General features: G+C 49.6%; 4 protein-coding genes across 4 annotated transcripts; 2 read left to right on the top strand and 2 right to left on the bottom strand.

The window, feature by feature from the left end:
* Nucleotides 1-1,201: 1,201 nt before the first annotated feature.
* Nucleotides 1,202-3,303, top strand: BDR25DRAFT_387685 (MFS general substrate transporter; the record flags this gene model as incomplete). The annotated part of the gene is made up of 4 exons (XM_033698070.1): nt 1,202-1,507; nt 1,591-2,003; nt 2,110-2,840; nt 2,928-3,303. The coding sequence occupies 4 exons, from the start codon at nt 1,202-1,204 to the stop codon at nt 3,224-3,226; spliced, it is 1,749 nt and encodes a 582-aa protein (XP_033550260.1). The 3' UTR covers nt 3,227-3,303.
* Nucleotides 3,304-7,956: 4,653 nt separating this feature from the next.
* Nucleotides 7,957-11,229, top strand: BDR25DRAFT_131852 (kinase-like protein). The gene is made up of 5 exons (XM_033683856.1): nt 7,957-8,063; nt 8,162-10,149; nt 10,200-10,408; nt 10,474-10,732; nt 10,785-11,229. The coding sequence occupies exons 2-5, from the start codon at nt 8,170-8,172 to the stop codon at nt 11,220-11,222; spliced, it is 2,886 nt and encodes a 961-aa protein (XP_033550259.1). The 5' UTR covers nt 7,957-8,063; nt 8,162-8,169; the 3' UTR covers nt 11,223-11,229.
* Nucleotides 11,088-12,904, bottom strand: BDR25DRAFT_282954 (uncharacterized protein). The gene is made up of 2 exons (XM_033688004.1): nt 12,466-12,904; nt 11,088-12,407 (listed from the first exon to the last, which is right to left on the bottom strand). Exons 1-2 carry the CDS (start codon nt 12,720-12,722, stop codon nt 11,237-11,239), a joined length of 1,428 nt encoding a protein of 475 aa, XP_033550258.1. The 5' UTR covers nt 12,723-12,904; the 3' UTR covers nt 11,088-11,236.
* A 105-nt stretch (nt 12,905-13,009) lies between these two features.
* Nucleotides 13,010-13,801, bottom strand: BDR25DRAFT_131861 (uncharacterized protein). Its single transcript, XM_033683857.1, has 5 exons — nt 13,493-13,801; nt 13,306-13,440; nt 13,206-13,253; nt 13,136-13,146; nt 13,010-13,077 (listed from the first exon to the last, which is right to left on the bottom strand). Exons 1-5 carry the CDS (start codon nt 13,715-13,717, stop codon nt 13,062-13,064), a joined length of 435 nt encoding a protein of 144 aa, XP_033550257.1. The 5' UTR covers nt 13,718-13,801; the 3' UTR covers nt 13,010-13,061.
* Nucleotides 13,802-14,462: the final 661 nt, after the last annotated feature.

Genomic DNA, 14,462 nt, shown 5'->3' with positions numbered 1-14,462 from the left:
GCAGCAGTTGCACGCTAAGGTGTGCGACTAAGTCTTAGAACCTGCGATTGCTGCAATTACTCTTAGGTATATAGTCTCAACCTCCTGCCTCTAGTAGAAGGTTGCGGTTATTCTTTACGACAGGACACGGTTCTAGGTATAGCAATATATCTAATATCCTTTCTAACTAGAAGCGTGTGAATACTATTCTTCTATTTATAATAGTACAAACACATGAGTTATCTTACTCTCTCTTTACTCTACCTCTTCTTCTATATAACCCCTACCTTACCTTTGCTCTGCAAGGATTATATAGAGGACTGTACATGTAATGAGGTAGGCGCCCCGCCTGCCAAGCTGATACTATACGACTTTCCCTACTGTACTAAAAGGTACGCACGAGAATACTTAAGCTAAGTATTCTCGCATAGTATAATATATATATAGATAATGCTAGGGCTAGCACTAGCGGTTGTCTCTAGTCTAGCCTAAACCTCTATTAGCGAGAGAAGGCCACGTGGTTGACCGTGCCTACCTCGTTACAGTACACCCTCTAAATACTGTTGTAAGTTAAGGCATAAGAAAAACATACCTTTTCCTAAACCCCCTCCCTCTCCTGTAAGGACGGAGCTCTGTACCACTGGGCCAATACAACCAAAAAGGTGCGAATAATCAACCAACAGTTGATCTGCGTACAGAATAGTATATATACCTGTCGCGCGTAAGGACCCATACAAGCCGTTTCCGGCCTTACGGTGCATTATCCTTTGTAAGGACTAGCGCCCTTACAGTACCTCAAGTTGTCAGACATATCAAAATTCTACTCTATGCCCTATTTGGACAAGCGACGTTAACGGGTTTGCGGACTTCACGGCGTTTAATCAGGCCTAGCTCCGTTATACAACCACTGGGGTCCGACAGAGTGGTGAGCGAGCGGCGTTAGCGGGTTTGCAGACTTAACGGCGCGTTGAATTAGGTCTAGCTCAGTTATACAACCACTGGCAGGGGTCTGGTGGAGCGGTAAGCGAGCGCCCAGAGCTACAATCAAATGATATTTGGGCATGTACCTCTCTGAACATTGCCTCTGAACATTACCTCCGAACATTCGTACGTCAGCCTATCTATATAAGCTAAGCGCACACCAATTGCTTCGAGGCCGCGTTTCCAAGGCCCACAGAGTCTCATATCAAGCCTAAGCAATTGAGCCATACGACAAACACACATGTCTCGATCAACACCTCCCCCTCCCTTCCCAGAGGACGGTAAGCTCGAAGCGATCGGAGAGAAAACATATCAGGCCGAGCCTGAGAAGGAAAAGCAGACCGTCGAGTCTAATGAACCGTCCATTGTGGCATCCTCGACTGCCAATGGCGTAGAGAAACCAGAAATCCCTGAAGACGATGGTCCTGCTACTAAAGAAAAAGGCGTGGATGGGCCGCAAAAACCTGTTGAATACCCGAAGGGTATCGAAATGTTCTTCATCATGCTTGCGCTCGTGCTCAGTATCACCCTCTGTTCTCTGGATCAGGTGAGTTCTACCGCTCCAAGTTTCTCGCAGAGTCGTCTTTTGCTAATGCATCACACGCCGGTACGCTGATCTTCTCGATTCAGACTATTGTTGCAACCGCTGTTCCAAAGATTACCGACCAATTCGGCAGACTTCAAGATATCTCGTGGTACGGTTCGGCTTATTTCCTAACGCTCGGAGCGTTCCAGTCACAGTGGGGCAAAGTGTATAAATACTTTCCCCTCAAACCCAGTTTCCTAGTGTCAATCCTCATCTTCGAACTTGGGAGTTTGATTAGCGCTGTCGCCCACAACTCAACCACTGTGATTGTTGGACGTTCTATCGCCGGTCTTGGTGCCTCGGGTGTCGCGCCTGGAGTATACACGATTTCTGCCTTTGCTGCTGAGCCCGCGAAAAGAGCCACCTACACTGGATTCATTGGTATGTCATATGGCGTCGCCGCCGTCGCTGGACCACTCATTGGTGGAGCGCTTACAGATGCGGCGACCTGGAGGTGGTGAGTCAAGGATGTTGTACTGCTTTGTCTTTGTTGCAAAACAAGGGACTATTTCCAGTCATCGGCTTCTGTTATGACCGGACCGAACCTGATATGACAACTTTAGGTGCTTCTATATCAATATTCCAATCGGTGGTCTGGCCGCTTTTGTCATTCTGCTCACCTTCAAGACCCCCGCAACCGCTACGCGGGTCGATGCTACGCTTAAAGAGAAGCTTCTGCAAATGGACTTTCTAGGGACGGCGCTTACAATGGGTGCATCCCTCGCCTTACTTCTAGCTCTCCAGTACGGTGGTGTAACCCATCCGTGGAATTCCAGCGTTGTTATCGGATTACTCGTCGGCTTCGGTGTTATGGTTCTTGCACTCATAATTATAGAAATATGGCAAGGCGAACGCGCCATGCTGACACCACGCCTTATGCGCCAAAGGACCGTCTGGGTCAACTCTGTATGGGGCTTCTTCTTCGCTGGCGCGTATTTCATCACGCTCTACTACCTCCCCATCTATTTCCAAAGCATCGACAACCGCAGTCCGATTGGCTCGGGTGTGCGCAACATTCCTCTCATCGCCTTGTTCAGCGTTGCCACATTTGCCTCCGGTAGAGCCATCACGAAGACGGGTATTGCAGCTCCGTATCTGGTAGCTAGCTCTGTGGTCGTAACCATCTCCGCTGGTCTACTGTATACTCTCGACATTGGGACCTCGACAGGCAAATGGGTTGGGTATCAGATCTTGGCCGGCTTCGGATACGGGATGGGCCTCCAAATCCCGGTCATCATTGCGCAGGCTTTTGCTGCACCAAGCGACATAGCTCCTGTGACCGCGATTATTATATGTGAGTTCTCCCTCGCCCTGTCCCAGGATGTCGTCAATTTCCTTTGTCCCCTTGTATCCCTAAGCTGATTGTGTCCCTCGAGCACAGTCGCTCGATCTATCGGCAGCACATTTTTGATCGCAGCCGCGCAATCTGGCTTCGACAACCAGCTCGTGCACAAGCTTGCCCGTACCACACCGAGCGTCGATCCCGCCTTAATCACTGCTACCGGTGCCACAACCCTGCGCCAGGTATTTTCCGGAGCCGAGCTGGACGGTGTTCTCCGTGCGTATGCATGGGGTATCAAGGTTGCTTTCGCAATTACTATCGCGGCCTGTGGCATCACTGCCACTACCAGCTTGTGCACCAAGTGGACCAATGTCAACGCGAAGAAACCCAGTGCTTGAAAGAGCTGTCCGGACGATTATGCCAACGGAGTTTTTGCCGTTTTCTCGTCATGGAAATTATCCACTTTGTACTTGGGCCACCCCAGAATTTTTAGCCCACCCACTTTTTCGCCAATGATAGACTTATGTTTCTGTCTCATTCGGAAGGAAGTTAATCTCTACAAGCAGTGATTGACATCCGCTTAGCACCGATTGGTTTTCGAGTTCACCTTTCCTTTTTCAGGGGGCTGGGAGGAAGAAATCGGATGGTATTCAAGGCTGGCCACCTAATGTATATAGAAGTAGGCCTATTGAGTGGATCAATCTTGTCATGTTCCACGAAAATCATAATCCAAGCCAAATATTCTTTAGGAGAGATTGTTGCCAATCTGCAGGTGAAATGACAAGATAAAACCGTCGAGTTTGGTGTAAGGTATTTTGGGCTTGCGTACAAGTCACCAATCTTGGTAGCCAGCAACAGTTGCATGTTCACACCTTGCGCAGTAGAGACATTGATAGCATTTTATAGGCTCTTGGAGAAAAAATGGTATTGTTGAACGGTCTCGCCTCGACGAACTGCGGTACACTATCAATTCATCACTTGCCCCCCCTTGCGCAACATAGGCGACACAAACACTTCATTGCCAGTCCAGGTAGCCCCAACACAAGGCGGCACGCCCAAAGCTTTAGCCTTCCGCATCTACTCAGTTGTTAGTAGGACGTCGATCTTGGTGCCGAGCTTCTCCTTGTACATACCCACGAGGTCCGACAGCAAGTATCGGTATTCGCTGCAGTAATTGTGCACGGAAAACGGTTTGCGGGGATCGTGACCCTACGCCGTAGCCAGAAACTCGGGCTCCACGTCACCGACGTCGATGACGTCAAGCTGTCCGACCCACTGCTTGGGGTCTAGCGCCGGTACGGTACGGCCCGCATCTTAGCGCAGTATTATCTCGCGCCACCAAGTCAATATCTTCCGGCGCATCGGGTCCCATGATGTTGGGGAAGCCGTGCACAACGGCCGGAACGCCGTCCGCTCACTCCAGCAATATCTTGCCTATTCATTTACTGGCAGCATAACCTATAGCGTTTTTCATCAGCGACTCGGCATCAGCTGGCGGCCAGAAGCAGGACGGCGGCACCTGAGCTAGCTCGACAGTATCCCTTTAGAGCATGGCCACTGATAACAACGAGACAAAGTGTACAGGGACGCGGCGTGACGTGGCCATGGCGAGCAGCGTCGAGACAACATTAGCGGTCCACATCTGTTCATACGACTTTAGATGGGCGACATCGGCCCCCACTTGGATGATCAAGTCGGCCGTCTGGCTGAGGCGTTTGAAGTCATTAGTGGAGAGCCCTAGCAGCGGCTTGACCAGGCCGCCCTTGTATTCATGAATCTTTGCGTCCTTGACGCGCAGAAGACGTGAGCGAATACAAAGACAGTGCACCTCTGCAATGTCGCCATCTGTGACGGAGTTGCGTAGCATGTGCATGCCAAAAAAACCCGTGCATCCCGTGAGGAAGACACGGCGTGTGTTGCATATAGAGGTTGCGTGATCATGCAGCTATGGTAGAAGCTGATGAAGTGAAGTAAACTGTGTTGTCTAAGTGCTCTGCTGCAGAGTTTTATTTACATATATGACGGCATGGGCAGTAAGGGCCATGTAAATAGCAGTAGGGGCCATAGTAAAGGCAGTAGGAGCTGTTGTGGCTTAGGGATGGCATAGTTCATGATGCACGGTACCTTACAGACAGAGAGTTATGTGGTAAAGGCCCAGCGCTGGTGCTAGTTGCACTCATTTTCTGGTCCGCAATTCTGTAATCAATGGACACGTATAGGCATTAAATCTCTTATTTGGACGTTACCACTCGTCGCGGTGGTCACCCAGCAACTCTAACCGTTCAACCAGCGCCAGACTCTAGTGTTGACACAGTCTTTTCGTCAACTCCCTCTATTGACTACAATCCATCCGAAATACATAAATGGGCGAGATATGGAGTTCCAGCTGTTCAGGGCGTGGTGGGATCCCCAAGTATTCCAGTTGTTTATAAGGGGCCTTATATCGCATTTTAAGATTGATCTCATTAGTGGCATCTCAAGGCTTGATTTTACACAAAATTACACCTGACCCCAACTGTTTGTATACTGTTGAGTTCTATGGGCCGTCTATATCGCATGGACCTTTGAGCACTAGTAGCTCTTCTTTCCAGAACAACATTAAGAATGTCCTCTAAACTCCTAATGGTATTTTTTTTTCTGAACCTTGCGGACATGATTCAATATCTGCATGGATCCCTTAAAATGACTGGGACAATACATCGTTAGTATCTGCGGCTTTGCAGGGTCTCAGAACCACCATATCACAAGATTCCGGTTCCGAGTCAGAAACAGCTTCCTGTCGCACGTGTCTCACGCAATACCCATGTACTGCACTATTCACTCATTAGAACTAGCTCCTTTCTCGTACAGTATATAGTCAGCCCAGAGCTCTCTCTCGCTCCTTAGACTTTACAATACACTGGTTCAATTCACCTTGTTTGGATCTCAATACCTTGTCGACTGGCCTACCCTATGACCCCTTCTCAACTCATGCGAGACTTACCTTGACTGAGTTGGTAAAGACTACGCAGGACTTTACATGTATCTTGTTGCAAATGGAGAGGTAGTGTAAGCATGCAGTTATGAAAGAAGCTGATGAAGTGAAGTGAAGTGTATTGTGTTGTGTTGTAAGTGTCTAAGTGCTCTGTTGCAGAGTATTTATTTACATCTATGATCGCAGGGCAGTGAGGGCCATGGCAATAGCTAAGGGGCCATAGTGAAGGTAGCAGGAGCTATAGTAACAGCAGTAGGGGCTGTTGAGGCACGGGGAAGGAAGGTTTCTGTATCAGGAATGCGACATATCTCGTTTACAGATCCCGAGAAAACAAAGACGTTTTCGAAATTAATGAATGCGGGCTCTGCAACACTTCTTATCCCGTCAACTTCACTTTCAGCAATGGGTAACAGTGAATTATGACCACGAACAAAACGCGACTCAACAGCGTCAATAGCACCGCTTGAACTCGAAGTGAGCCTACGCCGGGGGCACCCTACGTAGCCTTCATGAATGCTTTTGGTAGAATATTAGCTGGATACATGCAAACTTCGCACTATCAAGACTACCTAGGCGTGGCTACACACAGATAAATACAGTTACTATGTCTAAACAATTGTGACGAACGAAATTGACACTCTATAGAAGGATCGAAGGAAGTAAGAAAAGGGCTGTTTTGGCTATTCATAGCGAGCTAAAGAGTGTGGATGAAGATATGATTGAGTTGATGAATACGGACCAACCCTAATAATTCTAGTAATATATCTAAAATACAACTGGACGTTAAGGTATATCTATTTATAAAATCATCTTATATTAATCTGCCAAAATGAAGCAGCTATCAAATGCTGCGACGATAGGTATCGAGCGAATATTGATCTAGTCCGCGATGGATATCAGGTTGAAGAGATTTTAGGCATCGACTCAATACCAGAATCCATTGAAAAGGAGAGGGAAGAGGGAAGCTTAACTCTACAGGGGCCCAATGGAAAGTAATAGATGACGAGAATGGTGACTTTGCATTGCGATCACCACATCCAGCCCGCGCTCGCCGACCTAAAGGACCATAGATTCTGTGGTTTAGAATGCACAATCTTTACTTTGATTTACGATACTGCTTGTCTTTGTGATGACGTATATGGTCTGCTTCTATTTTTATATATATTTTTCTTATAGAGAGTGAAATACACGTTAGTAAGCCTATCTTGTAGCACAGCAAGATGGGCGCGAGTTGGGTTCACAAGCGATGACTAGAACTTGAATGACAAAAATGAAATGTCAGGCATCGTGAGTCGTCTTTGCGTTAAAATATGCCTGTAAAGAAAACGGTTACAGCATTTTTTGTATTCTATAATTGTAACCTTAAAAGCTCTGAGTAGAGCATGAAGACAGCGGAATAGCTAAGTACATCTAGGAGATATCAATTGAAGCGTGTACCTATCGGTACCACCATGTAACCAGACGTGATTTCTGATCATACGTGAAGCGTGATAGTGTGTAGAAAGAAGAGGTTGCCCACTAGAATAGTGTCGTCGGCCCTGGATGGCCCTCTAAGGGTAAGGCAAGATGAGCACCAATGACAAAGCCCCATATCAGAGCGTGTAGTAGAGCACTCCTCGAGTATTTTAGCAGTCCATAGATTGCTAAACTAGGCCTCGGAACTGCCCGTCGCAAGAAAAGAAGAGAGGAGCAGACAGAAACGCCGTACGAGCGGAGTCTTGGAATTAGCTAGGGCGCTGTGAAATTTATATAAGTTCATTTTGATCGCGCAGTAAATTTCTCGGTAAACATGACTAGAGGCATGAAGGGTGGAAGGGTAGAGAAAACATCGAGATCTATGCGTGGCTCAAGGGCTTAGCGCGGATGTGTCAGCAAGTCGTGCCTCGCAAGGTCAGTCAGGCCATTGTTGTCACCATCATCATCATTATCTCCTATGTCTTTTATGTTTTCCTTTGCATCATGTTGGACACCTCGAGGCCAACACGGGGCGGGTCACGTGGCAGCCCAGCCACCAGGCATGGCTAATTAACGCACGATAAAACGCACCGTGTGACGGTGTTCTGGGCATATGGCGGAGCGCATCAAGCCCCCAACCCGGCGTCAAGAGCCTCATTTCGCCTTCAGCTGTCTGCCTGCGGGCCCAGCATTTCTTGCCAACACGGCCTACGTGTATATGAGATGGACTCCTGCGATGTGCTATCTTCCACTGCACCAGCTCTTTACCTATCGGACCGATCATTAGGCCCTACTCCTAACCATTCGTGCGTTCGCCCCCCCTCGTTTCCTAGTGTCAAGGTCCAGATCCAGGCCCCGCACTCGACGACGGTAGGCAAGGCTAACGGCTGCACACAATCTCTAGAATGAGTGATGACGAACCGGCCGGGTTCCCCGTACCACGCCTCCTTCGAGACGCTCCGTGACTCCATCTACCAAAGCCTCCTCCCCTTTGTCAAGCTCGACACTGAGCCCGACAAGCGCTTCTTCCCTGTCGATACCGCCGAGAAGGTCCTGCAGCCGGACAAATTAGAGGACCTGTTCAAATTCGTGGTCCCCGAGGGACGGGCTGGGGTAGACCTCGTTCGAGCTGTCAAGGAACGAAAGCTGCACACGTTTCTCGCAATTCTTCTCTACTCTCAGTGTAGGCTGGAAGCATGGGTCCGAATCACCGACGTCTTAATCGCAGCACCCACATGGCCTGTCGAGGGCAACAGCGGGCAGAACCTGGCCGAGCTGCCTCTACAACCCGGAACATCCCGGGAGCTATTTGGAGAGAATCGCGTTGCGGCCGATCTATTCTGCAACAATCAAGAATATTTCTGCGCCGTTGTGCTTCGGAAAAAAGAAGAAGTCGTATGCCAAGGCCACCGTCGAGTACCATACCTGGAAGAGGTAGAGATAGGGAGTGGCGTCTATGGCAAAGTATACCGAGTACTGGTCGCCCGCCATCATTTCTATGATGCAAGACAGCAAATGTCCAACCCCCATAAGAAACAGCTGGCCCGGAAGGATTTTGTGCTGGATCTCCAGGACAATGCCTATGTCCGGGAGCGAGATGTGCTGCGAGAAATCGTTCGAAACGTTAAGCAGAACAGAAATATCGTGGAGAACATGGGCAGCCTGGAGATTGGTTCAACCTACTCACTCTTCATGCCCTTGGCCAACGACGATCTTGAGACATACATGGAGAAAGCACAGCCGCCAACGGAATGGAAACAAAAGGCCAAGGTTGTTGGTTGCGCCGCTGGCATTGCTGATGCGATCGCCTACCTCCACAGCGAATTAGTATCGGACACGTTCGAAACCTTGTCGTGTTTCCACATGGACCTGAAGCCAAAAAACATCCTCATCTTCATCGATCCAACAACAGGCGAAGAGGAATGGAAGCTGTCCGACTTCAACATGTCGCGCGTAAGAGCAACACGTCGACCCACACACGACTTTGCTACATTACAGCGCGGCTGGACGTTTAACACAGACAATGTTCTCGATTTCAACAAGCTATTCAGGCGCCGAGCTCTAGATGTCAGCGACCGATCAAATTCCGGCTCGAGCGTTGGTACCTCCAGAACAGGAACCTATCTAGCCCCGGAAACCCGTATCGACGGGCATCCTATTTTGGCCGAAAGTGATATCTGGTCATTGGGCTGCGTTATAATAGTCGTCTTCTCGTTCCTATATGGCGGTGTCGCGGCTGTGAAGAAGTTCGACAGTATGAGATCTGTACAACCGATCGACGCGTTCTACACCGTACCCCGCGGACGTCCGTTCCACAAAATTAATGACATCAAAATCAGCGAAGAAGTGGAAAGATGGCTGAAAGAACTGCGTTCCCAGACATGGCTGAAGGACGAAGATGAGGGCTCAATTTTTAAGGAAATGATTGCTTTTCTTCAGAGCAAGGTTCTCATCATTGATCCCTTACAACGCAGGAAGACAACAGCGTTAGAAGTCAAGGAACAGCTGATCACTTCGTTCAAGGCATATAACAATTTGAATACAGGGTTTGTCTCGCCTAAGAATTCACGCTTCCGTACCAAGTTCATCAGGTCTTCTCTCTTTCCAAAGCGAACCCGAACTGAATCTGAAATTCATTCTCGAAACTGGGAGATCGGGTTGCCCGACGCAGTCAAATCATGCGAGTTTGGACCCAATGCGCAACCCCTCGTATGTGTCTCAGAGACCACCCTCCGGGCGTACTCGCTCGAACATGTTTGCCGTACGAAGGAGTTTGACAATCTCATCAAGTTTGGTAGCGTTAATCTGAACAAGAAGAATAAACGCTGGACCGGTAATATCGGAGTGTCCTCGCAATACATTGTAGCTGCGACAAATAGTCATAAGTTTGAAGTGAGCTCTCATTCTTAACGATAAGATTCGCGGCGTACTGATGAGCGAAGGTTTACGTTTACTACATCTCTGATGGTGCATCGCATACCACAGAGCTGAGCGAAGTCGCTCACGTCATGCTTGAGATGCCTCCGATCGTGAAACTAGCCCTGTCACCAGACGACCGTTATGTTGCGTTTCTTTTGCAAGAGCCAAACAGCGCGCATGGGTCGCTTTATATTTTCCGGATGGACCAACTGAGACTCTTGGATGCAGATAGGTGAGTCTTTGCGTCGCAAGTAGCCTTGCATTACGTAGGCTGAGTATAAAGCTGATTCAATGTAGGTCCTCGTCTGTAACGTCGTCGTCCTCTAGCTCAAGCTCCTTTTCGGGTGCTGCGCTTGGTCGCCAAGCTAGACCGCTATCTACAGTTGCGCCTGCGGAAGACGTCCGTGAACTGAGGTTCTCGGTGTCGAACACCATGTATGCCGTAGTAAAACCCAAGCGAAACAACACTGCCGCCGAATATTTCATGACGATCCGGGCCTGGTACATGGAAAATGGGATTTGGAAAGCGCATAGACGGACTGAAATAGAACACGATGTGAGTTCCATTTTTCTTACCCTTCACGGACTCTCCGCTTATCAGTTATCAGGGCCGAGACGATCTTCTCCAAGGGCTATACACGTCTTTCACCCCACACAACTCTAATAATGTGTTCACAGTTTTGTCCCAAGAGAAAAGAGTGTTGACGAGAAAAGCCTGGGAGGAAGGCTCCACCAGTATCACCCAAAGCAAGGCCAAAGGCCATCGGCTTCTCAAGGTACTGTCGAGCCTCGATGATGAAACTATCTACTGCTTCGGCACGAATGAGGCGAAGAATGACCTTCGATTGCTGAGCTTCCCGCCTTGCCCTCCTAGAGAAGAATTTACGATACCCAAGGGTGCAAAACTGCCTGGCATGACTCATCAGAGCAAGTTCGCTGCGTCGCTGTACTATCCCTCAGATGCACAAGCAGCACCCCGGGCTTTGGTTGCAGATATCAATGGTCGCACGATTCGAATTTTAGAAGTTCCGCTCAATCCTGATTGAAATGAAACATCTGTCTAAGACCACTTTTTACCATCTCCACCACTCTTCTCTGGATCAGTAAAGCCCCGTTGCAAACCCTGTCTCAGGCCAATCCCACCATCGCCACCACTCTGTCGCCCCTTCCGCAGCTGCGGAAATCCGGATATCACATAATACAGCAGCATCGTGCAGGCAGTGAGTACCACGGCCGACACAAAATACACCCATAATTTCGGCGACGTCACGAACCTGTACGTATTTTGGTCCATCATGAAGAAGTTCATCCCAAACAAGCCAGTCATAAATGTCCAAGGAAGATAGAAGAGGGTGAGGACTGTGAGAAAGACGGCAGAGCGCGTCAGAAGAAGCATGTTTCCATTCTGCTCTTGGGCGACCCCTTGATTTTTGAAAGCGACAGTGTCGGAGACCAGAGTCGCGGTGTTGTTGCTACGTTGTTGGAGGAATTTAGCTGTGCGAATGAATGTCAACGCGTGTCTGCGATATTTACTAACCAAGATGGCGAAAAGTCGGACCTCATTCGCATGGATGCAATTGTGTGCAAGAAGCTTTTCTGAAAACGAGCCAAGCTCAGACAGGGTGTCTAAAAAGCTCTGGAGAATTGCTGGAGTAGGCATGAAGTGGCTTTCCAAAGAGCGTAACTTGCTGAGTGTCTCATGGTTGACTCGCAGCGGCTCCGCGATGAACGCTGCTGCTGTGGTGTCGGCCAGTGGCAGCAATCTCTTTTCATATGCCGCCAGATATTCACGCCAGCGCGGGAAATAAGATGCCAGTACCACGCAGTGCAACCACAGTGGGTTTTGCTCCATTTCTTTCTGGTAGTTAAGGAAAGCATCGACTACCCGGCGATGTGCTGCAGAGTCTGGCACTGGGTTTACGAGGATCCACAGGCAGGTCTTTTCCTTGAGGTGGAATTTTTGATAGACACCGGTTTGCCGGATGACATAGGGCTCATTGGGATGTCCCTTGTACTCAGCATAGCGAAAGGTGTAAAACATCTCGAAATAATCTCCACCTTCTCTTAATGTCCATGGAACGCAGAAGGATTGCTCTTCATCTGTCGAGCGATCGAAAAATGATAATGGCACCTCAAGGAAGTCAGGAGCTATCTCATGGTGCTGTACTATTCTCCTGAGCATCGGCCTTGTTATTTGCAGTTTTGACCAAGAGTTCTCTTGGCACATGGATCTGTAGGCTATGGTTAAACCTTCTGAGCAGACAATTAACGCCCAAATTGGGAACGAACATTAATCGATACTTCCAGACTCCCTTATTCGGACCGGCCAAAAATTCGCCTAGAGTCTTCAAGGCTGAGAACTGCTGCGGCGCCTGCGGCTGCATATGACCGTGGGCAGATGGCGACTGAGGGTGGGCCGGCACATCGAGGATATGGATGGGCAGCAAGTCCGCAGACTCATCCTCGAAACATGAGTTTGCTGCATCGAAGCGCGTCCAGTATAGGTCTGAGTTGATGGCTAGCGCCATGCCGGCCACCGAGTCCATGATGGGTGAGCTAGAGCGCGATGCAATAAGATTCAGCGCCGAGACGAGTAGAGAGGGATCTGAGAGTCGGGAAGCACAATAAGCGAAAGGAAATGCGCGATAGCCTGAAAAGAGGGCGCTGGGCTGCAGTAACACTACAAGGAGAAAAGAAAGCTTTATTCTTGCTCTAGAACAGACAGAAGAAATCTACAGGTAACATGATACAGTTCGTGGAGGCTGAACAGCTGAATGCGCACGCGCTTAGGCTGTTTCCACCTTGTCGGACTCCCCGCTAAGTGCCGTCGCACCACCCCTCTCTCCCACCTCCCCCTGATGCTCTGCCTCCACAGCCTAATGCAGCTATCCTTTCGCTCGTCTGTGGATACAGAGTCAGCCTATTATGTCGAAGGAACAGGAATTAGGAGCTGATGCACTTTAGTTCTTCCTTTGCGATGTCAGGTCAGAGATTACTAGTTGTGGGCGTGGAGGGGGAAGGACACTTACATCTGTCACCTCTCGCGGTACGTCGAAAATCCATTGATCGTTCTGCATCTAGCTTACCATCAATACGCGTTCTAGTATAGAAGACAGAAGAATGACGTACCCGGACTCTGAAATTCCCTTTCCCAAACAAGTCCTCCATAAGCTGAACCAGCTTGGTCTCAGAAAAATATCTGGACCGCACATTCTGGGTTATCAATTCTTCCTGATGCTCCTCTTTTTTGCTGTGACGGAAGATCTACGGTCGCTGTTAGCCATGCGGGCTATGGGGGCGGGAGAGCGGGCTGTACCTTTCTCAAGGCGTCTCGCAGTGTCATGACCGGTGGAATTCCATCCACCAACACATCAAAACGCAAATGTCCAAGATGTATGGGCCGTCCACCACGGGCGCAAATTATAATAGAATTCCGCCTACCGGATCTGATGTCGAGTGAGGCGCCGAGGGTGACCACTGGGGGTGGTCTCGTGTCGAGAAGGGCTGCGCCACGAGTGGCTGAGGCGCACAATATCCCCATCTGCAGGATTTGGGTATTGCGCAATCATAGGGATTGGCTCTGATGGGATGACGGCGTGTCTTGTGCGAGGAGATGGCAAGCCACACTAGGCATCGATTTATTGGCATGGGGGCTGCAGAGCCGCATTTAGCTTATGAGAGGGAGAGAGGCCGCCCCGGCAGCGCGCGAAGAGCTGGCAAGGTATCCTGTGCACGTCGCAACCCTACTGTACTGAGGCCTCTGTCTCGTGCCACGGACACCAGTCAGAGGGTTTGGATGTCGCGTGCCATCTGAAGCCCATGACAGACAGGACCGGAGGCTCATCGCTGGAGCCTGGTTGGATCCCAGACTGGTGGAGAGGAACATCATCCACATCGCAAGGCGCCACTCGACCATCGCCGCATCCCGAGCAGCGGGCTCCATCTGCGTCAATAGACAGAGAGAACCGCTTGTCGCCTCCTTCGTTCGAGAGCGAGTCCTACCTAGATGCCGGGGGGAGTCGGAGCGCGAGTCAAAGACATGAGCGTCGGGAGTCACTAGAGCGGGGTGGAGAACGTCTACGCACGCAGAGTCGAAGTCCAGGACCGGCTTCGACTGGAAACGACATCGCGCTCTCCAATTTGAGCCATGATGCTGATAAGAGTGGTGTTGAAGAGATAGGCGAGGAAGAACCGCCGGCGGATAGGCTGATGCTTGAGCGGGATAGAGATCGGGCTGTAAAGTATGCTTCCCCATTCTATTATTCATCATATCGAGGATACTGACG

This window comes from Lindgomyces ingoldianus (assembly GCF_010093535.1).
Source record: "Lindgomyces ingoldianus strain ATCC 200398 unplaced genomic scaffold BDR25scaffold_9, whole genome shotgun sequence".
NCBI lineage: Eukaryota > Fungi > Ascomycota > Dothideomycetes > Pleosporales > Lindgomycetaceae > Lindgomyces > Lindgomyces ingoldianus.
Note: the sequence above shows the minus strand (reverse complement) of the source record. Positions and strands in the feature narration are given on the sequence as shown.

Coding starts and splice junctions, on each gene's coding strand:
- BDR25DRAFT_131852 (XM_033683856.1), top strand. CDS start 8,170: ATGACGAACCGGCCGGGTTCCCCGTACCACGCCTCCTTCGAGACGCTC. Junction 10,409..10,473: donor AGACTCTTGGATGCAGATAG/GTGAGTCTTTGC, acceptor GATTCAATGTAG/GTCCTCGTCTGTAACGTCGT. Junction 10,733..10,784: donor GGACTGAAATAGAACACGAT/GTGAGTTCCATT, acceptor ATCAGTTATCAG/GGCCGAGACGATCTTCTCCA.
- BDR25DRAFT_282954 (XM_033688004.1), bottom strand. CDS start 12,722: ATGGACTCGGTGGCCGGCATGGCGCTAGCCATCAACTCAGACCTATAC. Junction 12,408..12,465: donor GTCTGGAAGTATCGATTAAT/GTTCGTTCCCAA, acceptor CATAGCCTACAG/ATCCATGTGCCAAGAGAACT.
- BDR25DRAFT_131861 (XM_033683857.1), bottom strand. CDS start 13,717: ATGGGGATATTGTGCGCCTCAGCCACTCGTGGCGCAGCCCTTCTCGAC. Junction 13,441..13,492: donor TGCGAGACGCCTTGAGAAAG/GTACAGCCCGCT, acceptor CAGCGACCGTAG/ATCTTCCGTCACAGCAAAAA. Junction 13,254..13,305: donor AAGGGAATTTCAGAGTCCGG/GTACGTCATTCT, acceptor ATGGTAAGCTAG/ATGCAGAACGATCAATGGAT.